This window comes from Biomphalaria glabrata, chromosome 9 (genome assembly GCF_947242115.1).
Source record: "Biomphalaria glabrata chromosome 9, xgBioGlab47.1, whole genome shotgun sequence".
In the NCBI taxonomy this organism is placed as follows: Eukaryota; Metazoa; Mollusca; class Gastropoda; family Planorbidae; genus Biomphalaria; species Biomphalaria glabrata.
In genome coordinates, this window is record NC_074719.1 from 8676833 (window position 1) to 8703616 (window position 26784).

General features: G+C 35.6%; 3 protein-coding genes across 14 annotated transcripts in view; 1 reads left to right on the forward strand and 2 right to left on the reverse strand.

The window, feature by feature from the left end:
• LOC106064651 (zinc finger protein 227-like) overlaps nt 1-26784 on the forward strand; it is a 139227-nt gene that overhangs the window by 32653 nt on the left and 79790 nt on the right. The window lies entirely within an intron of this gene.
• LOC106074234 (zinc finger protein 227-like) lies at nt 3965-23190 on the reverse strand. 9 transcript variants are annotated; one of them, XR_008779784.1, is made up of 5 exons: nt 22703-23189; nt 15431-15780; nt 13529-13714; nt 4471-10559; nt 3965-4142 (listed from the first exon to the last, which is right to left on the reverse strand). XR_008779784.1 is itself a non-coding variant. In XM_056041394.1 (5 exons), the coding sequence occupies exons 3-5, from the start codon at nt 15665-15667 to the stop codon at nt 9153-9155; spliced, it is 1830 nt and encodes a 609-aa protein (XP_055897369.1). In that variant the 5' UTR covers nt 15668-15780; nt 21887-21967; nt 23014-23189; the 3' UTR covers nt 3965-9152. The 9 variants fall into 9 exon arrangements, 8 of the variants coding, with proteins under 8 accessions (XP_055897369.1, XP_055897368.1, XP_055897367.1 ...); XM_056041394.1 differs by adding an exon at nt 21887-21967 and having other exon boundaries at nt 3965-10559; nt 23014-23189; XM_056041393.1 differs by adding an exon at nt 21870-21967 and having other exon boundaries at nt 3965-10559; nt 23014-23189.
• LOC106060167 (zinc finger protein 729-like) overlaps nt 23951-26784 on the reverse strand; it is a 33377-nt gene continuing 30543 nt past the window's right edge. Inside the window, exon 6 of the transcript XR_008779781.1 lies at nt 23951-26499. The gene's annotated coding sequence lies outside the window, so the exon portion shown is untranslated. The remainder of the gene's footprint in view (nt 26500-26784) is intronic.

Here is a 26784-nt window from a genome sequence, read left to right on the forward strand (position 1 = left end):
CTTTGTGTTTTATCTATATAACATTTCCATCATCTCATGGAAGTTCTTGATTTAATAAAGACTCGATTTTAATATAGTCACAAAATGTCAAATATTCTGCTTTTATAGAAACAGTCCGTAATATATATCCTTCCATTGTTTTTCTTCTTTACATCAATCATAGCAACGACTTCCTTGTCAAATGTATTTGTAGCCCGATGTTCTTGTTTTCCAATTTTTCAATCCAGATATATTCCTCGTACAGCTTTTAATATTCCAATATTAGACTTACTTTCAACTACACATTAAATTAAGTTACAACTTTCACTTTCATTTCAATACAATTAGTTGAAAATAGTCAACAATAAAAGATTTATTGATTATCTGTGAATAACATGTTTCAATATTTGACCACTGTCGTTTATTTTTCTTTTAATTCTTATCTTATATGATACAGAGCCGAGACGTTACTTCAAAAAAGAAGATTGCGTCCTACGCGTCATGTATTTTAGTCATGCACAATAACCCAGTATCGAGTAATTGTCAGTTTACAGTTATTCGCACCGCACCCCCTATCGACGCCACTGCTGTAGATACCTGAGAATATGCATTTTGTTGGCTTTTAATACCAAAAATAGTGCTTGGCGGCGGTCAACAATTTTTCCACTAACTCCAGGAAGAACATATTTTCGGGTACAAAAAACGTCTTCCGAACAAATAAAGGGTCAGAATGTAATAAAGATTAGCTATGTACACACACACACACACATAGGCCTATATTTATTTGGCCGGGGGTTGGAGAAAGAAATTCCCAATCCCCCTCCCCCCCCCCCCCCAAAAAAAAAAATAATTTGGCTACGCCTACGCACTCAACACTATAAAGTTGTGTTTAGGGCAATGGAAATTAAATATATCGGTTCATTGAATACAAATGAATATGAACAAAGTAATATTAACACTTCTAAATCTCCCTATTCTTGGGGTATCATATCATCTGCAGCACTTTAAACACGCGCACGTCTCTTCTTTTTGTATTGAGATAGGGTTAATCTTGATAGTTTTTTGTTCATTGTTTCTGATATTCTTGCTGAAAAAACTGAACCCTGCCTTTTTTTTAGCAGCCGTAGCGGACCACTTCGGGACCCGATTTAGAGTTTATGTTTCCACACAAACTGACAAAGAAAACTAATTTGTTTAGTATTTAGAAAATTTGGCAAGTTTTCAAATGTGAAGTTTAAAATAAAAACAACTTATTCTGAAATACATAACATTTTTTTCATTTTTCCAGTTGGTACATCTAGTAATGTTTTAAATATGAAAATCTAGAAAAACCTTTAACTCAAAATAGTTTTTATTCTTATGAACCACATGATGATTTAACAATCCTTTTTTTTTTTTGACATATTTGACTATTAAATGCTCTTTCATTACTATGAAAAAAATGTATAACAAGAAAAAACAACAACATTGACAACTTAAAATGAGTAACTAAGTTTCTCTTAATCAATAATGAATGTTAGATAAAAAAAAAAAAAAGGAAACATTTTTTTAACCAGCAACATCCCCAACAAGCTAGCAATTATTTTCCCAACAATATACAAAGAGAATCCAATTTTTTTGGAAAATCATTAAAGCTATTTATAAGATCGGTGTCCAGGTCAGTTCATCATTGTGCTGGCAACATGACACCCTGCTTGTCAAATGTTGGCCAAAGAAACAGATGACCTTAACATCATCTGCCCTATAGATTACTCATTGTTTTTTTTTTAGATCTAAAACTAGTATGAAAAGTATTATAACTATTTTATTAAATATATTACTCTGATATCTTGGGGGTCACATTACAAGTTTGACCATGGCAGTAGTTTTCAAATGGCTGCATAGAAGAAGTTACTTCATCTCCTTCAGTCTTTTCAATTTTTACATGTGACAATTATTATTTTTCAATGCAGTCAACTAAAAAAAAGTGATAGCAGCATGAAACAGATGCCCAAGCACGTTTAATTTATTTTTGTTTTGGAACAAATAATTTCACTTGAAATTTAGCAAAAACATTTTTAAAAACTTAACGCCATACACTGAACATAATGTTTTCGTTTTCGCTATGTACCAGCGGCATGGACTTCAACATTGCTTTAATGTCTTTGAGGTTGTGTTTGGCCTAATCATTTTACTGGCTGGCATGTACATTTGATGGCACTTCCATTTGTTTTTGCTCCTTCCCTCCTCATCTTTTAATGGTACAAAAAAAGAGGAATGAGAGAGATTAAGTTAGAAACATAGAAGTAACACAGAAAAAAATAATTAGGGTTGAGAACTAGTTCTTTCAAGGTAAATACAACAAATGTTCAGCATGCTTATCAAAAGTTTCAACATAATAAATGTCTACACAGTAAATGTATGTGTGGTGCAAGGCACATATACTGAACCATGAGGTAACAGAAACAACAAGTGTTACAATTTCTTGTGTGTTACAATTGATTGATTGAATTATTAAGATTCGTACAAACATGTGAATGTATGAGAAAGTGTAAAGAAAGATCCATCAAACCAATGTCTAAATACAATAGGAGAAACACAATGGTGGTCCACAAACGGGGCCTAGAGAAAATTCTTTAGGATGCTCTTAAACAAACAATCCTCTCTCTAAATCAACATTAAATTATAGTGCTTGATAAATTTGAAAAAGAATAGCGTATACATCAAAAGCAGACACAATAACAAAAGAAAGATGCTTTACCACAGCATTTGTTTTCTTACATGTCTTTGAACTTACCACACCTCTTTCAAATTACCTTTAAACAAATGAAATGGATGTTTTAAGAGCATATAGCATGGTGTGTAACAAAACCAAGATAAAAACACTCAGAAAAGATTTTGAAGTGGTGTAGAAAGCAAATGGCAGGAGAACAGAAAAATGGTTATATAACTCGTGATGATCAAAAAGCTTATAAAATTGAGGACCTTTGCAGAGCAGTTTGTATAGTACAGAGATTGGCTTGGTGTGGTTTTGCACTGTTTCAGAAGATCTGGTAAGTGAGGATACCATCGCATTCAGAGACTTTGTTGGCAATCATGTTGACTATGGTTTTGTTAAGTCTGTTGGGGTTGGTACTTCATCTAGCTTATTCATTGTGGGTAATTCATAATGGGTTATAGCACTATAAGTATAGTCAAGACATCTATATCTAGAAATTACACTATTGAGGTCTAGAGAAAGTAGAGTTGTAGAGTGACTAAGTCTAGTAGTACTAGATCTAAAATAGACTATAAGACTAGATCTATAATATTCTAATTGCCTTTAAAGCTCGACTATCACTATGTTAGTAACATTGTTACTATGTAACTTCAATATAAGTATCATAATCGTAGTATTCATAATTTCTTAGTAGGGCCTATGAAAAGTATGTTAAGATGATATTGTTATAAACCTGATGGTAGCACAGTGGTGTGAGTGTAGTCAGCCGACGCAAAACGCCCCAGGCCAGCGCTAGACGAGCGGTCAACCGTGACGAGTTACGACGGTCAGCCGAGTCGAGTGTCAACAGGACGGTTCGGGAAGGATCGACGTCGTGAACAGAGCTCAGTAGCGTCACAAGAGTCGTATTTTTCGTTTGTTGACATACGCCTCATTTTACGTATAAACAAACAATGTATAAAACCATCACAGCAAGATTTTTAGGTGCGGTGAAGTTAGGCGTAAAGGATTATTACTATATATATGGCTCCTTTTGTCTCGAAAAGCAATGGATGCGCCCAAATGAGTCACTGGTTTTGGCTTAATCTTGATGTTAGCAGGTCAGGAGGCACTAGACCTTTTTCTGCTAAATAGATTTTTTTTTTAACCGGTAGGTTGATGGTAACTCTACCGTGTGGGTCCAATCTGTGCACTCCGGTCTGCGACCAAAGGGCGGCCTTCGCCTGGGCGATCAGACAGCACAATTAAACTAAACTAGCTAACTAAAAGGAAAACAGCCAACTAAAATTTATAAAATAAACTATATACACTTTATTTACATTGACACAAAAAACAGTAATAAAACAAATATACCCACTACAAAACAATAAACCACTCATATAACCTAAATTCCCCACACTAAACAGTAAGCTACTAGCGGCAGAAAAGCAGAACTACAGCAGACAGGCAGAACAGGAATTATAGCCTGCAATTACAAAAATAAACAAACATAAAAAATATAGAAAATAATCATTATAATATTAATGGAAATACTTTTAGAAACATAAGATAATAAAACATTGTATAGAACAGCAACAAGGAGATCATTAGAGATGGCTCGGGGGTGGGGAGGGGGGGGTTGTGACGCTATCCAGATTAATGGACCTTCCGGTTCCATCATAGACAATGGCTAACTAATTAGCCTGTGATGCACGGCACTAATCCGTTTACATCTAAACTTAATAAAACACATCTGAAAACAATAAATCTTAATTAGAAATAACTAAAGTAAAACAAACAATTCCTCAACTTACAGGCAGTCCACACAGAACAACACTAAATAAAAACTTTCTAAATCACTGCTTGGTCACACAGACCAGCTAATCAAGCACAGACCAGCTAATCAAGCACTGACCAGCGGTCAACACCGGAAAAAGGGACAAGACACTACATCATCCATTCTATTTATAGAGCCAGGTCATGACTCATACAAACTAACTTCTAAAGTAAAAGAGCTGGCAGGAGACAGGCATGCACTCAGCACTAGCCTAGATAGTTTACAAAACTTAAAATACAGATAAAAAATAGACCTAGGATCGCCAGCTCACATTGAGATGGGGCAGAATCTGGTGTGGCTAATCAAGCCAATTCTAGAACGGCAGACTTTGCCACAATTCGTACATGTGTATGCCTCTGATTTAGGGCTAGAGGACAGGGCAGCTTTCTATTTATCCCTCTTGATTAAAGCCGCTTCAATTCTTTTGTTCTCAGCAAGGGTTGTCCCAGCACGTACAGTCTGTCTCCATGCACTCCGGTCTTTGGCTATGTTTTCCCACATACTTTCGCTGATGCCTCTGGCTCTCATGTCTCGCTTGCAGACTCTCTATATGTTAGTCTTGGGCGGCCCTTGGGTCTGACTCCTTCCACAAGCTCAGCATATAAGATATCTTTCGGGATTCTACCATCTGGCATGCGGGTGACATGTCCGAGCCAGCGTAATCTTCTTTGTGTCAGGAGAGCATACATGCTGTTCATATTGGCCAATCTTAAAACTTCCTGATTGGAAACATGGTCCCTCCAAGAGATGTCCATTATGCGTCTCAGGCAGCGCAAGTGGAAACTATTCAATCTGTGCTCTTGGTACATGTATGTTGACCAGCTTTCACTGCCATAAAGGAGAGTGCTCACAACACAGGCGTTGTATACTAGGATTTTGGTCGCTGTGGTCAATTTACCATTTTCCCAGACGCGCTTGGAGAGTTTTGCCCTAACCCCTAATTATTACTCTTGTTTTTAATCAACAGGAAAAATGTTATATATATATTATTAAATGGTTTAAAATAACCTTTCTAAATGTACCATTTTTTCTGTAATCGGATGTTTTTTACTTTAAGATGTGGTAGGGTGAAAAACGTTAAAACTTGGAAAGTGTTACGCAATTTAAAAAAAAAAAGCCAATTTTTGCTTCGGTTTTAGGTCCCTATGATAAGTTGAAAAAAAATGTGTGCCTTTCTTATGTGCCATCTCATATTATGAATGCACGTTCAATCAGCAAACAGCTAGCCGTACAGCATCGAAAGACAATACTTATTAGACTATCAAATCAATTAAAATGTAAGTAGCAACTGAACAAGTAGTGTGACTAAAGTACAGTTATAGCGTAGGCTTATCGGGAATTGTTGGCTGACCATGTACGTGCAACCCTCTGAATTGCCAAATTTTAGCCAGGTTTTTTACACCTTCAAATCAATTAACTTCAACTAATTAGCAACTTAACAAGTAGTGCTTCCACTTATGTACAGTTTGTAAGGATAAGCTATTGTTGTAATAAACTAGAATAGGCTAATCTGTAGTTCATGTCCGACCATGTAGGCCCTACGTTTTAATATAGGCTTGCAGTTTTTTGCACTATAAACTGCATCAAATATTGGTTTCTTCTGTTTCTTTTGCCAGTGCTTCAATGTAGTTCCGCCTGTCTGTTCTGATGCTACGCTTGACATTCCTATCTGTTTCAGTATAATCTTTTTGTGGTCCATGAGCCCGCTAAGAAAGGAGGAGGGTTAGGTGTAGGGCTAGCTACCCTATAGAAAAACCACTAGCTACAGAAACACCAAATCAACAGAAGTAACGGACCTGGGAGAGGATGGACATCCAGCTGGAAGGTTTATGACGCATGTAGGTGAAAGCCAGAGTCATCTGGAAGCGACAAGCCAAAGACCATCATCTCTACCAGGACCACCACCACTAGCGTTACATGGAACGTCCTACCACTATGAGACTGGAAGACAGCGCAAGTGGCAGCTGTTTTTTTTTATTATTATTTTAAAACCCCATTTAGCTACGGTCATAGAATTTGATAACTGTAGTTTGCTTTAGAAAAATATTGAAGATGGAGGTTTTCCACATCAAAACGTTCTGTAGGGGGATTTTAAACTAAAAAGAATCTGGAGGGGTTTTAAACTTTTAAGAAAAGCCATCTGTAGGTGAGGAGTTTAAACTCAAAACCCCCAATTGGCTTGGTTACGCTCAGGTAATTTTAGTGTGTAATTTGCTTATTTATATTAAAAAGGTATTTTTTAAGCATTTAACATCAAACCCCGCTGAAGGGGGCTTTAAACTCAAAACCCCCTTTGGCAACTCTCATAGCATTTTGAGTGCGTAATTTGCTTTTTAGCTTCAAACTCCACTGGAGGATAGTTTAAACTTAAAACGCCATTTGCCCTTATAGAATTTTGGGTGTATAATTTGCTTTGTTTTGAATATTAAAGAGGTATTTATTACCTTCAAACCCCGCTGAAAGGAGGTTAAACTCAAAACTGAGTCAAAACACATTTTAAGTGCATAATTTTCGTTTTTTTTTTATATTGACGAGGTATTTTTTTAACTTCAAATCCTACTAAATGGATGGGGGTTCAACTCAAAAATGAGTAGAAACCCATTTAGCTACAGTCATAACATTTTGAGTGCGTAATTTGCTTTTTTTTATATAGAGGTATTTTTTTAGCGTCAAACCCTTCTGAAGGGGGAGGGGCTTAAACTCAAATCCCCTTTCGCTACGTTCATAGAATTTTGAGTGTGTAATTTCCTTTTTTTTATATTGAAGAGGGGGTCATAAAATCAAAATCCTCTTTAACTATGCTCTTGGAATTTGGGGATTGTCGTTTGCTTTTTTTTTGTTTGGTTTTAAGAGATTTAACTGCAAAAACCCCTGGTAGGGGGTTTTAAACACAAAACCCCTTGATAGGGGTTTTAAACTCAACTCCCCTGGTAGTTTAAACCTGCCTGGTAGGGGGTTTTAAACTCAACTCCCACTGGTAGGGGGGTCTAAACTCAAAACCCCATGGCTGCGCTGGGGCAAGTGATGGTATAGTATTAAAATCTCACCTGTATGTATATAATTGTGTGCAAGTGTGGGTTCTCAAATTATTAAACCCCCTAGACACCCAAAATGGCAAAATTTTAATCCACCTTGTCACACACCCCAAAAAGAAAAAGTTATGAGAATGTTTGTTATACTTAAATTTTCTTTAGTTTAATAATAATAATAATAATAATAATCTTTATTGTCCGTATGGAAAATTGTCTTACAATTTGTGCATTACACCAAACAAAAAACATTATAACTATAAGAAACCAAAATATACATTCACACCAGACTCACTCATAATTTACATGTGACAAAGTTTATATCAGATTGCTCCTATTTAACTTTTAGTTTAACTACTTAATTTTAGTTGAAAACTAGTTTTAGTTTAACATTTAAAAGTAAGTTTAGTTCCCATCACTATGAACCATATGATGGCTAATTAAATTTAACAATCCTTTTTGACATATTTAACTTTTAAATGGTCTCTCACTACTATGAAAAAAAAAAGTGAGTATAACAATAGGAAGAAGAAAAAAAAAACTCAATTGACAACTTAAATAAATCACTGATGAATGTTAGATCATTTTTACCCCACCAGATCCCCCCCACCCTCTTAAGAAAGAATATGTGTGTAGCGAATGTATAGATCTACTAGACTTTGGCCATCAAGCTAGTAATTCTTTTCTCAATGATAAACAACAAGAGTCAAATTTTTAGGAAAATTGTAAAAAGCCATTCTTGAGATCTGTCTCCAGGTTTTTAAACCCACCCAACCAGAAAGTTCCAGTTTCTATGAAGTTATGAGTTGAATAGACATATTAAAAAAAAAGAGTTACAAAATTCCCTAACATATTAATGTAATTTTTCACCAGTATGAACTGCAAAGTGAATTTTCCAAAATGAGAAGGTAAAAAATCTTTTTGACAATTGTCACATTTAAATCCAATTAATCCTGTTTCAAATACAATAAGTAAACGAAGAAAATCCTTTGTGAAAATTTTTACAAGTTTTATTGACTTGTATGAACCAGTTGAGGAGCACGGTGGCTAAGTGCTTGGCTTCCAAATCCGGGGTCTTGGGTTCACTTTTTGGTGAAGTGTTGGATTTTAAACTTCTGGATTTTTAGGTCGCCCTTCAAACCACCCAACAGGTTCCTGACTTGAGTTGGGAAAGTAAAGGCAGTTGGTCATTGCGCTTGCCACATTATGCCCTGCTTGTTAACCATTGGCCGAAGAAGCAGATAACCTTAACATCATCTGTCCTATAGATCACTAGGTCTGAAAAGGGGAACTTCTATGAACCAGTTTGCATTGATGTGAAAATCCTTTCCTTTGATATTCAAATGGTCAGAAAAATTAGAAACCCCCCTTTTTTCCATATGAATGTTTTCAAAATAATGAACTGGGTGGTGCTGTTACAAACATAAAATGTTAGAAATTCCTTTTCCAAATGTCACATTTAAATGGTCTTTCACAAAATAATTTAACTGGTGCTGTTTGAAATTAGAATAGAAAGTAAATCCTTTCTGTCATTTTGGACATTCAAATGATAAGTATGAACCAAGCAGTGTTGTTTCAAATGTGAAGCACTAGAGAATCCATTTCTACATATGTGACATTTAAATGGTTTTTAACCAGTATGAGTTAGTTGGTGGCGCTTCAAACTATGTGACCGAGAAAATCCTTTTAGACATATTTGACACTTAAATGGTTTTTCACCAGTATGAGTGAGTTGGTGGAGTTTCAAATAATAAGAATAAGGAAATCCTTTTAGACATATTGGACATGTAAATGGTTTTTCACCAGTATGAGTCTGTTGGTGTTTTTTCAAACTATAAGAATTAGAAAATCCTTTTTGACATATGGGACATTTATATATTTTTTCCCCAGAATGAGTCTGTTGGTGATTTTTCAAACTATAAGAATTAGAAAATCCTTTTTGACATATGGGACATTTATATATTTTTTTCCCAGAATGAGTCTGTTGGTGATTTTTCAAACTAGAAGAACTAGAAAATCCTTTCTGACATATTTGACATTTAAATGGTTTTTCAGTAGTATGAATCAATTGGTGTTCTTTCAAACTATAAGAATTAGAAAATCCTTTTTGACATATGGGACATTTATATAGTTTTTCACCAGTATGAATCAGTTGGTGGTGTTTCAAACCAGAAGAATGAACAAATCCTTTCTGACATATTTGACATTTAAATGTTTTTTCACCAGTATGAGTCTGTTGATGGTATTTCATAATAGTAGGTCTAGAAAATCCTTTCTGACATATTTGACATTTAAATGGTTTTTCACCAGTATGAGTCTGTTGATGGTATTTCAAAATACTAGGTCTAGAAAATCCTTTCTGACATATTTGACATTTAAATGGTTTTTCACCAGTATGAGTCTGTTGGTGTTTCTTCAAATCAGAAGAACGAGAAAATCCTTTCTGACATATTTGACATTTAAATGTTTTTTCATCAGTATGAGTCTGTTGGTGTTTCTTCAAATCAGAAGAACGAGAAAATCTTTTCTGACATATTTGACATTTAAATGTTTTTTCACCAGTATGAGTCTGTTGGTGTTTCTTCAAATCAGAAGAACGAGAAAATCCTTTCTGACATATTTGACATTTAAATGTTTTTTCATCAGTATGAGTCTGTTGGTGTTTCTTCAAATCAGAAGAACGAGAAAATCCTTTCTGACATATTTGACATTTAAATGTTTTTTCATCAGTATGAGTCTGTTGGTGTTTCTTCAAATCAGAAGAACGAGAAAATCCTTTCTGACATATTTGACAATTATTTGTTTTTTCACCAGCATGAATCAACTCATGATTTTGTAATATTTTAGAGCTAGAAAATCCTTTTTGACAAATTTGATAAGTAAAAAGTTTATTTATTTGATGATTATCATTGCATGTAGATTTCTTGATCCTGTCCAAAACAGTTTCATTAGATAGGCTTGATTCCATATGATCATGCATATCCTTTAGAAATACATTTGTTTTTGACATTTCTTTTTCTTGCTTCATGTTTTTTATCTAATGCAAAAAAAAATAAATTTAAATTATCAATAAAATTTAAATATGCATGATTTAGCATTATATTACAAAAAAAAAAAAGAAAAGAACAGTCACTTGTACACAGAATGGGTAAAAGCTGTTTAAGCATGTGGATTTAGCTACTTTGTTGGTTTTCGTTAGTTGTTTTTTTTTTGTTTGTTTCTAAAAACCATACCTACAGTTTATTTATTATGTTGTTTTTTTTCTAACTTCAAATTTACAGTTTAGTTATTTTGTGAGGTTTTTTTACAGTTACGTTATTTTGTGCTTTTTTTTTGTTTCTAAATTCATATATAGTTTAGTTATTTTGTGTGTTTTTTTTTTAATTCATACATACACTTATTTTCTGTGTTTTTTTAAATTCATACATACACTTATTTTGTGGGGGTTTTTTTGGTTTTAAATTCATATATAAAGTTTAGTTATTTTGTTGGTTTTCATTTGTTTCTAAATTCATACATCAAGTTTATTTATTTTGGTGCTAAAAGTATTGATGATAATTAAGAAAAAAAAAAGTATAATAAAGAATTTTTTTTTTACTTTACTACAGTATACTTAGTATCTCCTCCCCCACAGCTAAAAGGTTTAATAAAGGTTTGCAAGCAATTTATGAAAGGTCAGATTAATAAGATCTAATATTGATATGCTTTCAAACCATAAAGAGTAAACACTTGTTAGTTATAAATAACCAATGAGCATTAATTTTACATAACATTCTTGTCAATCTACTGAAGTCATAAAACTAATATTTCTTACTTACACAGTAACTAACTATTACAACTTTACACTGATACAACTTTGTACATTTGTACAGAGACAAATTTATACTAATTCAACTTTATACTTATACGACTGAACTTTCTATCTTTAACTTGACTCTAAACAAATCATGGATCTTCACCTGCTCAAAGACCTGCAACAACCCAAGGACTTCGACTTACTAACTTTCCCCTTACTTATACTTTTTAAAATCATCTTTTCAAGAATCCTTGAAACTTAAGGACCAAATATTTCTCATATCTATCACCTTCTAGAAACTTCTGTTCCAAATATTTCTTTTTATCTATCACCTTTTAGAAACTGACATTTGCAGAGAGCAAAGGATGTCTTTGAACATTGCATTCATTGACCTGACAAAGGCCCTTGATCTAGTCAGCAGAGAAGGCCTCTTTAAAATCTTACAAATAATAGGCTGTCCACCCAAGATGCTTAATATTATTGTCTCTTTTCACCAAAATATGATGAATACCGGTACTGTGCAGTTCAACTGAAAGTTTCAGTATAAACAGCAGAGTCAAACAAATCCACCAAAGGCATATATCTTTATTCAAGAATTGATGGCAAACTTCTAAATATTGCTAGACTGAGGGCCAAAACTAAAATCAGAACCACCCTCATAAGAGATATGCTCTTTGCAGTGACGCAGCAGTAGTAGCACTCACAAGAAGAGCTTCAGTCACTAATGTCCTGCTTCTCTAAGGCTTGCAAATAGTATGGCCTAACAGTCAGCACAAAAAAAAAAACAACATGTTTTGGGACCATCTGCTACCTCATTGGGAGAATGACATTAACTCTCTTAAGAGGGAGCATTTTAGCATTCTTGTGCCAAAAAGATGGAGCACTATTTCCAGCCTTAACACTTCTCTTACAAATAAATTCCTAACAAATAAACTAATTACTTTACATACACATAACTATATATATTATTGAAGAGAAATGAATGAACTAATTTAATCTTATGGAATTTAAATGAAATATTAACATTTATTAAAATAAACCAAGCTAATTTGCATAATTTATGCACATAAAATTAAAAAAAAAAATTTAAAAAGAAAAAAATTTAAAAAAAGAGAACAGAATTATAAAGGTAAAGAGTTTTTTAAAGAAGTTTTAGGCTTGAATAAGCCTAATATATGTGTTTAGGGAAACAGGCACATTGAGATTCTTCCGACACTTCTATCATATTATTTTACTACGTTTCTACTCACCCCCCCCCCAGGTACCATGGAAACAAACACCTTCATTATTCAATTATTGTCACAGAGACAGTCACCCATTTATGACCCAAGGATAGTTTTTTGAGTTGTTTGTTGATCAGAAAGTTGGCATCATATTTATTAGTCTCCCTGACAAATGTTTGAATTAAATCGATAGTAAAAAGAGCATAAAACAGCCTATTGGGTGCTAATCCCTTGGTTCTCAAATGGGTCTTTTCTAACAGCTACCCACCCCTTACCTCTAAACCATGTTACCAAAAATAGACATTGTCAACACAAACTAGATCTAGTATTAGTGTAAACTTAGATCTAAAGCTTTCCTCAATACTGCCTATATTTTTATTAATGCTAGCATATTTTAAATAAAATCAAAGTCAATGAGTTTGCTTTCATCAATATCAACGGCTGACATGTTAAAATTTTCACCTCTCACTAGCTAACTTCAACCCCCCCCCCCCAAAAAAAAATTGCGTTAAAACAGCGAAGGAAGCCGCCGTTACAGTCTATTAACATGTAAAAATAGTAAGAACTAATCTGATTGGCTGATACAAACACTGGCTAGCAAATACTTTGGTTGGAAACATCACGGCCGATAGATCGGCCTGCTCGTCTTTTTTGACAATAGCCTTGGGCTGATAGAGCGGTTGCGTTGTCTTAAGAAGGTTAATAAAAAAAAATATTTTTTAAAGATCTATTTCAAAATGTTTGCAATAGAGGGTTAAGCTTCTTAAAAGCATTATTATTATAAATTAAGGGAAATTTCTTTATATAAAAGGGTCCCCTTTCCGACTTTGTGATTTATATAGCTAAAGATGTTATGGTCTTCTGTTTCTGTGGCTTATGGTTAATGGTTAACAAGGCTCTTTAATTTTCCCCTACTAATGTCATGTATGCATTAGATCTGGGTGAACTAAGAAACGCCCTAAAGATAAAAAAACCCCACTCTTTCACCTCACTCAATGGCAGTTCTGGGAGAGGTATGTGTCCAGTCAGTTTTAAGTTTGGCAAAATGATGGGCACTGGATAAAAGTTTCTGTCTGCCTTCTTTGACATAGCCAGTAGTCTTGATGCTAAGGACAATGGTTCATCACTTTCAGTAGTACAAGACATTTTTATCTCCTGTTTTAGAACATCTGACTGTAAGACAATGAAAATTTATTTATAAATTGAAAAAAAAAAAATAACATTTTTTGTTATAGATACTATAATTGTAAACAAATTTGTTTACACTAAATAAAGAATCTGTATTTCATTCATAATTAATGAGCACTATTTAATGACAGAAAATTTGTTCCTAAATAATGGTTAACACTAAAAGCTAATAACTCCTTGATAATCTTAGTTCAAATATTTTTATGCACTTACAAAAGAGTTTGCACTCTTAGTAAATCAATCAAAATCGATTTTCAACGTAGATTTAAGCTTGTAATTTAATAATAATAATAATCTTTATTGTCCATATGGAAAATTGTCTTACAATTTGTGCATTACACCAAACAAAAAACATTATAACTATAAGAAACCAAAATGTACATTCACACCAGACTCACTCTTAATTTACATGTGACAAAGTTTACATCAGATTGTTCCTATTTAATGATTTGATTGCCAGGGGAACAAAAGAGTGTTTGTGTCTGTTTGTCTTTGCTATCTGTGTCTTGTATCTCTTTTGTGATGGTAAAATCACAAAATCCTGACACAAAGGGTGATTCTTTATTATCTTCAAATTCATATTTCTACTTATAACTTCCTTCATCTTCACATATCCCTTAGTCTGTTGAACTGTTGGGGCACCACACAAGATGTGTTGACTATCTTTCTCTATTCCTCTCTGTCTTTTGCCTTGTATAGAATTGCTTTCAAAGACAGGGATGTTCATCCTTTTATGTTGTTTTTTCCAACCCTTTCTCTGTCTGCCTCATCTTTCCTGGTAGGAAGGTCTTTGCAAGCCATGAAGATCTTATGACATAGCCTAGGAATTTAAGTTTGCTTCTTTTGACAGAAGTTACCAGGTCATTGTGGTCTCCCATTGCTGCATTTATCCCATTTCTAATTTCTTCTTTGGTGATGCTGGCTTTGAAAGTGATACACCTAGGATCTTTCTTTAGCATTTTAATTCCATTGTTAGGATGATCCTATCAAGATCTGCAGCCAGTTTCCAAGATTTTCAGGCATATAAGAATGTGGACATGATCAGTGAGCTCATCAGTCTAATTTTAGTGTCCAGGGCTATGCCTTTGTTTTTCCAGATTATTTTGCCATTGTAGTTATTGGATTCTTCCACCTCAACTGGTGACCTTAGTCTAAAAGGATTTTGGCCAGTAGTTCCATGTTAACATAACAGTGGCGCAGAAATATGAGGCGGCTATGAACAAATAATTAAATAATAGCTTTATTTTAATATCAGTTTCTCTCTTCTAGACTGGCTGCTGATCAAGGCTATAGAGCTCAGTGTGAACTTTAAATGCAATAAGAATTTGAATAATAAAATAAACTACTTTCTTATTTATGCTGATTAAATAGAAGACCAACTCTAGAGATTATCATATCATTACCTACTTTAAATAATCTTATCACAATAACCCTAACCACTAACCCCAACTCTAGAGATTATCATTTCATGACTTTAATTAATTTTATGAAAATAGTATTAGAACTATGTATTCACTTAATGAAAGGACTGCCCAGTATGAATGATGAATGAACACTGTACGATTTCTCTGTATGGAATACACATTTTACTCTAGCTGTTTGTTATTTTACTCATTGTGCGTCTGTTTAGATCTAATACTATTAAGAAAAGAATTAACTATTTTATTAAATGTATAACTTGCTATATATTAAATGAAATACCTGATACCCTGGAGTCACAGCACAAGTTTGACCATGGCAGTAGTTTTCAAATGTCTGCATAGAAGAAGTTACTTTATCATTATCTCCTTCAGTCTTTTCAATTTTTACATGTGACAATTTCATGTCTTGTAGTTCACATGACTGTGTTATCAAACATATTTCATTAAGACTTTCTTTCTTCTCTTGTTTTATTACATTTCCCAAGTCAAAACTGGACTCATGTTCTATATCAGCCATCAGTGACACTTTGATGTCTTCTTCTTCTTCAGATGACTGTATTAACAAATATTCTTGAATTGGGTACTTTACTTTTTCTTTTGTCTTGATTTAGGACGATTCAATTAATTTTTCTGCAAATAAAGATAAATGTTAATGTAATATAAATAATATTTAAAAAAAAAACTTAAACATACAAGGGCGACTAGCTATAATTAGCCGATATATATATATATATTAGATAACTTATATAATACAGACGTTACTTCAAAAAAATTATTACATCCTATGCATCATGCATATTAACCAATGACTTAAATTTTGCTAAGTCACTGGTTTTCCTGTCTAGCTCAGGCAACCCATTCCATTCCACACACATATATTTATATGGATAACAGGTTAAATGCCCAGTGGACCAGCTTCATGTGTTACAATTTGTATCAGCTATTTGTGGTTTACCGTAAATGTGCTATATTTTTTAAAGTAAATAGATTTACATCGATATGCACTAATTGTACCCATTTTAAAAGCTTGATTTTATGACACATATAGTTTGATGCTATTAACATTATTGCGACGGCTTTGTGATCACAAAAGTAGAATATATCCAGTTGTGTTGTTTTTTTCAGATGCCCCATTCTATTTACTTCTGAATTATTGTTATACATCAATACCTAGCGAATGTGCTTGATGTGAAGAGATATTAATAAAATGAAAGGGGGAGGTATATAATGTAGATATGGTATTTTGAAATAAAAATGTCTTTGACAGGTAAAAAAAAAAAAGGGGGGGGGGGGAGGAGAAAAACAGTCAAGACACTGTATTAACAGATCATCAATAATTGATCGAATATTAAAATGTGACGTCAGCCTCAAATACATGGACGTCATAGAGTCAGTTGTGCTTCTCGATCTAGACATGTGGTGCCGCGTCTATAATTTATATTATATATAAATATATAAATAAATTTATATATATATATATATATATAATATATATATAAATATATATATATATAAATATAAATATATATATATAAATATATATATATAAATATATATATATAAATATATATATAAATATAAATATATATATGTCGATCTGCCTACGAGGGGGACTTGAATTTTGATTGTTGCATCTCACATACAACTAGCAGGAAATGAGAAGGCTGACACACTCGCCAAGAGTGGGAGAACAAACTCACAAGTAAACTCTGCTCTCTATCCAGAAGAAATGAAGAAATTAATTGTAGATAAAATAAATGAGAAATGGACGAGCTCCCATCCAAATCACAAGAAAGATGATGCTTACTATAAGCTATCCCGACAAGACCAGCGTCTAATCTTTCGACTCAGGACCGGACACAACAGAATGCGACAACACATGTTCCGGAAGCTCAAAATTGGAACCAGTGAAATCTGCCCATGTGGAGTATCACCAGAAAATGCCGACCACGTCCTCCAAAACTGCTCTCTCTACCAAGAGGCCCGTATAAGACATTGGCCCCAAATCACCCCAATAGAAAGAAAACTATATGGAGAGCTCCCTGATTTGGAAACCACTGCGCAGTTCATCTCATGTATTGGTCTAGTCATATGAACACTCCAACATAACAATGAGAACGATGAAGAAGAAGAAGAAGATTGTTGCATTCAGGCGGTAAGCAACAACTGTACATGCGGTGCTTCACGAAGGGAGTGCAAATGTCAAGAAACCCATCAACAGGGTCTAAAACCAGTGGACTTCGATACTTCTGTTTTCACCAGCGAGAGAGGCCTTGAAGGTGGTCAGAAGAACCCTGCAGCTAATGAACTTGTGCACATAGGACGCTGCCCACGTGCCCCACAGACATGTCTATCGGACACGCTTGAAGATTATGCCGTGTTTGATAACCTGGCCTCCTGGGGGCCTACGGTGCATCAAGAAAGCGTGCTGGAGCAATGTGTAAGACCAATGGTCTTGATGACCACCACCATGACATCCACTGCCTCTCTTCCTGACATGAAGCTGCCGGAAAGGCCAGACAACAAAAACGACGCCCCCTTAACCAAAGGCAGATCAACTGGAAAAGGAGAAAGCGGCATCTGCAGAGAACAGTGTGGATGACTTTGTGGGGAACACGCACCCTGCCATCTGTAGCTCCCACAGACCGACCTCCACCTGCACTGACCAATGTCCACCACCCTGTAGGGCACCTGAATCATTTCGGGACGAACAGATCTGAGAAGGGGGCAATGTTGTAACCCCGCTCCCGCGCTACACTAATGGTGCACATCTGAGCACTACTGAACACGACTAGTGAAAGACATATAGATACAGGAAGAAGGACTGTTGTTAGCCGGCTAAAAGTCATGGGAGTCTGAACAGTCTGGTGCTGAGTGCTGTCCTGTGTGATACTAGGAAACTGTGTGTGAGACCTGGAGCAACACTGGGAAGTGTGTCGGTGGTCTGTTCTGTGTTCTGGTATGAAGTAGGACTCTTAGAACTTAAGACATATTACTCCCTATGACTTTATAGCAGAATTCCAAGTCTAACTAGTAACTATTACTATTTGTTGATGCTTATACTAGTTATAATAAATAAATACATCATTTACTGTTGCCGACCTGTCTTTCGTTGAGTGCCTGCCTTAGAGAGTTACAACAATATATATGTATATATATATATTTTCAGACTGTGTAAGAGCCAAGAAAGTCGATGTAGGCTCCATAGCCTGCTCTTCCAGAATCTATTGATGCCGACCCATCAGTGTATGCAAAAATAGCACTGGGCTTGAAGGTGGTTTAGGGAGAGCAGATCTATCTACATCTATAACACAGCTCACAAGCTACCATAGCTTTTCAGGCACCCCCCTCCCCCGCCCCGATCGAAAAATATCTAGCACTGACTTTTGGGCTGTTACATACACTGAGCGTGCTAGATCGGCGGCTAGATATGTAGATATGTTTTGTTTTTAGGTCAACCACGTAAACTGTTGTTTCTCGTAATGGCTTGGGGAGGGCGGAATAATCTATTGGCTACCAAAGCTTATTAGGCTCTCCCCCAAATAAATAATATCTGTATTTATTAGGGGTGCACCGGATAGTCCCTCCGGCTCCGGCTTCTGCCGAATATCCGGCATTTTTTACTATCCGGTGCTATTCGGCTCCGGTCGGATATCATTACCGGATAGTAAACCGGATAGTAAAAAATACACCTATTTAATATGCATAAAGTGGACCTCGTTCCATTACTGTCTGTTATAGAATGTATTAATGCTTATATGAAAACAAAATAATGTGCTTAAAAATAGAGCCATTATGAATATGCACCAAACTTTGTTTATTATAAAGACAAGGCGTGTTAATAACTTAATATAAATAGAGATGAAACTTTACATCATAAATGCGCTTTACATACAGAGCAGCAATGGCTGGCACTTTTTTCAATTTGTCTTGACCTTTGAGTAAGTTAGTTAACATGTTAAAATGCTACATTCCTTGACTACGTCATGCTGACCAGACGTCTGTCTAGCTGTGCGGGTATATCTCCAGAGGTAGAGATGAACAACTCCCACCCCCTTTTATTTGTTTAGTCCATCACATTGAGTTTTTTATGGGTGGGTAACCACAAGTTAAATACGATGGACGTAGGTTTAATGTCAGCGTATTGACACTCTCTAGTGGTCACACCTTTCGAGGGAACTGAGTTTGTTTACTTAGTAGTTAATCTTTATTAGGGGGGGGGGGGCTGGACTACAAGAGCCACACCTCTAATGTAACCAGGTATATTTCTAGATGAACAACTCCCTTCCCCTTTTATTTGTTTAGCCCATCACATTGAGTTCATTGATTGACAGGTGACCCCAAGTCAGATACGATGGACGTAGGTTTAATGTCAGCGTATTGACACTCTCTAGTGGTCACACCTTTCGAGGGAACTGAGTTTGTTTACTTAGTAGTTAATCTTTATTAGGGGGGGCTGGACTACAAGAGCCACACCTCTAATGTAACCAGGTATATTTCTAGATGAACAACTCCCTTCCCCTTTTATTTGTTTAGCCCATCACATTGAGTTCATTGATTGACAGGTGACCCCAAGTCAGATACGATGGACGTAAGCACTCTCTAGAGGTCACACGAGGGAACTAGATTTGTTATTGGGGGGGGGGGGGACTAGACTTTACATTATAAATTCGTATTACATACGTAGCAGCGATGTCTGGCACATTTTAAAAGCTTGTCTTGACCTTTGAGTGGTCTTGTAAACACGTAATATTCCTTAACTACGTCACGCTGATAATCTGTCTAGATGTGCGAGTATATCTCCAGAGGTAGAGATGAGCACCCCCACCTCCTTTTGTTTGTTTAGTCCATAACATTGAGTTCACGGATAGGCAGCTGACCACATTAAGCCAGATGTCAACGTGTTGACACTTTCTAGAGGTCACATCTTATGAGGGAACTGAGTTTGTTTACTTGGAGTAGAATTTTTATTAGGGGCGGGACTACAAGCCAAATCTCTATAAGGGTAATCTGGTATGAGTTTGTTTATTATGAGATAGGTTGTCAATCAAGGGTCTGGTCCACAAACCAAATTGTTAAGACATATTGACACTGTCTAGAGGTCACTAGATGATGACACTAAGTTTGTTTACTTGGAGAGAAATGTCAATTAGGGCGCTGAACTACAGGACACATCCCTACATGTATTTTGTTACACAAGCCACGGGTATAAAAGTGGCTTGCAAGGGCATTTAGTAAATTAAATGGTAATAATAATGGCTGATAAAAAGTCATCACTTATATGGCGTTACTTTAATGTCAAAACAATGGACTACTCTAAAGCAGTTTGCAATGCTTGTAAAATAGTAATGTCACGTGGTAAACCAGGCAAACCTAAAGACTTCTCAACCACCACTATGATTAGTCATCTACGCTCGAAACACCCAGACTTATTCAACGAAATGACTGCATTGAAATCAGCATCAAATAATATCACTGCCTGTGCCAGTACGTCTACGAGCTCCAGTGATTCGTCAAGCCTCACACACAAGCAGCAACTAGGGATTAAAGAGGTCTTAGACAAAGCTAAATTGTGGGATATTAATAGTGATAATGCTAAACGCATTCACTTGGCCATAGCAAAGATGATTGCAACTGACATGGAACCTTACCAAGTAGTTGAGAAGCCTGGATTTATTGGACTTTTAAAAGTACTGGAGAAAAGATACACTGTGCCTAGTCGCAAATATTTTACAGAACGTGTTATTCCAGATATCTACGACAATATTTCCTCAAAGCTTCGTGAAATGCTATCTGATGCTAAAAGCATCGCTTTCTCAACGGTCACTTGGACAGCTGATAATACCACCGAATCATATTTTGGTTTAACTGCCCATTGGTTGAATGAGTCATTTGACCGAAGCAGCTATGTTTTGCATTGTACAAAATTTAATGGCCAGCATACGGCTGCAAATTTGCTGTACTTAAGATATTTACTAAGCCATTATCTGTATTAGATACAAACCAGAAGCGGTTTGTGGCCTTTAAAACACGAGCCTAATGACAAGTTGATGGTGTCAAATACATGAACACAAACATCTACCCACTATAAAACTTAGATTGTACTTAAGAAAGATTTATGCTATAAAACCAAGAGTGAACTTTACCTTTGAAAGATTTACATTAGTTACATATATGTTTATATATTCTACATGAGTTATCCCACATTCTACTTTACAATACATACGCACACACCATCTCATGTTACAAAGATTAGTTTATGATAAGCATATCTGTAAAAAAAAATGCTGTTCATTTTAATTTATCAATCAGTGATAAAGTTTAAAGTAAGAAAGTAAATAACAAAATAATATGAATATAGGTATGTTATATAGAAGATTTGCAAAAACTTCAGTAAAACGAGCTGTTAGAGTCATGTAGGTATCCGGCTCCGGCTCCGGCCGAATATCTAATTGTACTATCCGGTTATATCCGGCTCCGGCCGGATATCAAAAAGTACTATCCGGTGCACCCCTAGTATTTATTAAGGGCCTTATATCTCACGTAAACTGTTGTGTCCTGCAATGGCTTGGGGAGGGCGGGATTATCTACTGGCTACCAAAGCTTATTAGGCTCTCCACCAAATAAATAATATATCTGGATTTATTAAGGGCCTTATATCTCAAAATAGCTTAGACCTAAATAAGTATCGGTATGGTAATGTGTCGGTAATGCCTTACTGCGCTTAGCACCTTACACTTATGTGTATCGTCAGTTTCTGAGCAGAGCTGATAGATTCCTTCGATACGATGTGGAGCATGTGCTCAAATCTGTCTGTCTTGATATGGCGTAAAAAGAAAATGATATAAATAAAAAAAAATTAAAGATTATAACACTTTTGAAACACCATACTTTTCACAAAATTTTAAGATTATAACACTTTTAAAACACAATACTTCTCGTGTGTTCGATAGTTTCTTAATATGTTCGATAAGATAAGATTCTTGAAGGTAGCGGTAAAATGATGTTCGAAACTTTAAGCTTTTGAAAGCATTGAGTATGATTGAGCTGACCCACTTTAGCATCAAATATAATTTTAACTATTAGTAGTAATAGAATAAAACATGTCTACTTTTTAAGAAAAATGGATGAGGAGTTCATTGATACAATCAGTTTTTTTCTAGGTTTGATTCTTACGGAGACACACAAATTCAAACATAAAATATGTTGGCGACTGAGCTTAATTTGTTAGATAGACGTAAGTTACTCTAGTTGTTACTGAAAAAAGAGGAATGAAAGAGTTCTTTTAAGGATAATAATATTTCGCTAATATTTTCAGCATCTCACACTGTGATCTGACTTCTGAGTGACTGAGCATCATAAAAAGTACTTAAACTTAAGTGTTTCAAGTGTCTTATGTCCTTACTTTATTAGACACCTAGGTCACCAGATCAATCCTCAAGTCGAGTCAAGTAGTCACAATTAGTGTAAGTTAGTAGTCTAGATCTAAACTAGACTAGTAGTAGACCTAACTTAACTAGAGTCTATAGAGTACTAGATCTATTCTACTTACTACTTGTGGTGACACGGTTACTGTGTGGTCAACCGTGACTGGCGTGACACACGGTCAAGTGTTGAGTATCGAGAGTTAGGGCTAGGGGACTTGACTAGTGACCCGTGTAAACAAGAGTCAAGAGGAGAGAGAGAAAGTCAGCGAGTGAAGTTGGGTATCTGTCTATAACTATAACGTTGTCGTGTATATATGTTTTGTTAAAATGTTCCACAATTAAAAGACACTTTTAACGTAAAAGGACTTGTTTCTTCACACTACTATTGTACTAACTATAGTCTATAGACTGTCACTATTATTAGATACGGAGATACCTTTACCGATCACCATGTTGTTTTTTGAAGCATATTTATCTCCCTTGTCTATATTGAACTTTCAATAACTTTTTTTAAAGAGAGTTTTTGTTCTTATGACGTCAACTTATGAATTTTTAAGTGTATGGGCTATGTTGGACTAGTCCGTTTCATTTCTTTGATTAAAAAGTAGTATCACAAGTTGGGCCGGAAGTGCCATTTTTCCTTATATATCTTTGTATTTTTCAGTTCTCTTTTTAAATTAAAATGACATTATTATGCTATAATTTTAAGTGTGCCTGATAGAGAAAAAAATTCTGCACAAAAATACGGGTAGTTGGGATCAAACCCAATAGAGGCTATAAAAAGAAAAGACCTGAAACTAGCGCGTGAAAATAAACATTTACAGTACTTTATTCAATGAGTATTTTACCCAAGATCTGTGTTGTTTTTTTCAGGGCTAGCATATTTCAAGTACCCGGCATTTCCGATACACAATTTCATACACAAAATAATTGTTGAAAAAAAATTGTAGTGATTTTAAACTAAATGATTACTTTAAAAATGTTAATAATAAATTGATGAACTTGTTTCTTCTTTTTTTTCTACTTATGAAATTATTAATTAAAAAATATATGTTAACAATTAGATCTATAATTAATATATTAAATCACCAAGCAAAGCGAAATAATGATTAAAATAAAAAACAAAATATGCATGAATAAAATGAAACGCGCATCTATATCTACATGTTTTGTTTAATTATTATTATTTTTTGAACAAAATTATGTATTAGACTTAATGATCTTTTTAGAGCAATGACAATAAATGATATAGATCTAGTACGGGAAACTTATTACTATATGAAATAATACTGTAACGTATCTCCTACTACCCAGGCTCTATTCAAACTGCACCACACGACACAACGAACTTAAAGAACATCACAACTCGGCTCTAAAGTAACAATAGCAATTTAATTTCAAATACATTACAACACTGTACAGTTGGCAACAATATTACACTAACTGTCCAAAAACCTAGCCTTGCACCGCCTGACTTCACACACTGTGCTGTTTCTAACTTCGCCTCGTACTGGTCACATTGCGAGGTAACAGGACGTGTCGTGAAGTGTCTTGACTCAAAAACGCTTGCTCTTATATAGGGTCTCTACTGGCCTTCTAGAATCGGATGGAACAATCTTTACCACCAAGATGATCACAATCGCCTTGACTTGCGTGCGTAATATTTACACACAGGCCGTTGCCAAACTGGCGTGTACTGTCACTGGTCACGATTGACCGCTGGTCTAGCGCTGGACTGGGGCGATTTGCGTAGGCTAAACACACACACAATCTACGACCATCTGTGTCACCACCAGGTTTATAACACTGTCCCCTCCTTAGATCTGTCCGTCCCGAACAGCACCAATCTCATGACATGGGATGTGTAGTTTCATCGCTGCAGGTGGGGGTCGATCGGTGGGGGTGACAGTGGGCTTGCCTCTTGAGCTAAGACGAAGCAATCAACGTCGCATTCAGCAAATGTCGCTTTCGTCTTCTCCTCCAGCTGAACTTCACCTGGTTGCACTGACGTCGTGGTTGCATCGCCATGCACTTGGGACTCATCAAACGTCGCCTTCTTCTGCCATGCACTACTGAGAGCAGCCTGTCAACACATGGGGAGGGATAGGATGTCAGGGCCGGGGTCACCAAGATCGTTGGTCTAACAGGTTTCTTCATAGGGCTTTGGACAGAAAGACTTGGGGGATGGGTTTCAGGTTCACATGATGAGAAATTCTGGCATACGTCATCATCTTTAGCCTTCAACCGACTTCCTGGAACACCATAATGGCTTCTCTCTTTAGTCTCAGCAGGGGACCAACCGTCTGTTGGGTGCAGGCCCCGTCGATGATTTACAGCTTGCAAGGGTCCACCAACTGCTGCATCAGGTATCGTCTCATTATTTTGAACACCATCAGGACTTCTCTCTGGTCTGGGCAGATGTACAAACGTCTGTTGGGTGCAGAACTTGCCGATGGGTTCCTTGGAGTTTTCGTTCTCCCTGCGAAGCTCGACACGTGAAGTTCGTACCAAACATCTGGGTGCAGTCTTCAGGATTTGAGTTAATCTTATCAGCACTGATAAATTGACAAATGTCTTTAATGTCCTCAACTACAGGCTTGGGGTAAGACACAACGTTGTCTTGTTCTATCTGGCTGATGGAGACACTCATATCAGGTACGTCTGCAGCACAAGCTTCGGTTACAATGTAGACGTGTTCTTCTTCTTCATCTGTCTCTTTCTGAAAGTCACCCTTGATCACATTCTGGAAGCCAGCCAACATCTGTTTTTGAAAGTTGATCAATAGCGCTCTTACATCGGGTTCTAACTCAAACAGGTAGGTGTCCGGTTCTTCACCTTCTTTAGATAGTACTTCTCGGAGGCGTGCTTGCAAGGTTTCCTTGTTTCTGATTGCCTTCAGCCCTCGATAACGGAGTTCCCGCCTCAGTTCTTTCAATTCAAGTTCGTACAGCAGTTTCAAACGAGCCATAGTAGATCCGATCCCACTTCGACACCAGTGCTGTTTCTAGCTTCTCCTCATACTGGTCACATTGCGAGGTAACGTGAAGTGTCTTGACTCAAACACACTTGCTCTTATATAGGATCTCTACTGGCCTTCTAGAATCGGATGGAACGTTCTTGACCACTAGGAATGACCACAATCGCCATGACTTGCGTGCGTAATATTTACATACAGGTCGTTGCCGAACTGGCGTATGAACTAGTTGGTATTGTTAATAATCACTAGACTTAGAAAATTCTTTCTGATATATCTGACATTTAAATGATTTTTTATCACTATGAACTAGTTGGCGGAGTTTCAAAAGATGAGACAAAGAAAGACCTTTCTGACATATTTGACATTTAAATGTTTTTTTTCACCAGTATGAACTAGTTGGTGTTGTCTCAAATTACTAGAGTAAGAAAATCCTTTCTGACATATTTGACATTTAAATGGTTTTTCACCAGTATGAACTGGTTGGTGTACTTTCAGATGAGTAGAGGTAGAAAATCCTTTCTGACATATTTGACATTTAAATGGTTTTTCACCAGTATGAATCAGTTGGTGTTGTTTCAAATAACTAGACGAAGAAAAACCTTTCTGACATATTTGACATTTAAATGTTTTTTCACCAGTGTGAATCAGTTGGTGTTGTTTCAAATAACTAGATGAAGAAAAACCTTTCTGACATATTTGACACTTTAAATGTTTTTTCACCAGCATGAATCAACTCATGATTTTGTAAATTTTAGAGCTAGAAAATTCTTTTTGACACATTTGGCAAGTGAAATGTTTGTTTATCTGATGATTATCAGTGAAAATAGAATTCTTGATTTTATCTGAAACAATCTCATTGGAAAGGCTTGGTTCCATATGATCATACATGTCCTTTAGGAATACATTTGTTGATGTCATTTCTTTTTCTTGATTTAGGATTTGCATCTATTGGAAAAAAAATGCAATTTGAATATGCACGATTTAAAATTATATTAGTTCAAAAAAAAAAAAAAACAGCCACTTATAAACAGAATGGGTAAAAGCTGTTTAAACATGGTTTTGAATTAGAAGGAGATTACTGATTTTGATTACTGCAATCCCAGGCTATAAGCCAGAATCTGTTTATGGAAACAAAATCATTACCTAGATTAAAATTTATCCTGTGTTATGGTGTATTCAGATAAATCTTTAGAGTAGTATTATTACAGATTAGTGAACTAAAGGGACTGA

What these genes read in the sequence shown, in the direction of transcription:
- LOC106074234 (XM_056041395.1), bottom strand. Translation starts at nt 15,667, where the DNA reads ATGGCTGATATAGAACATGAGTCCAGTTTTGACTTGGGAAATGTAATA. An exon ending in CTGTGACTCCAGGGTATCAG is followed by an intron (nt 13,715 to 15,430) that starts GTATTTCATTTA and finishes ATTGTCTTACAG; the next exon opens with TCAGATGTTCTAAAACAGGA. An exon ending in CAGAACTGCCATTGAGTGAG is followed by an intron (nt 10,560 to 13,528) that starts GTGAAAGAGTGG and finishes TTTTTGCATTAG; the next exon opens with ATAAAAAACATGAAGCAAGA.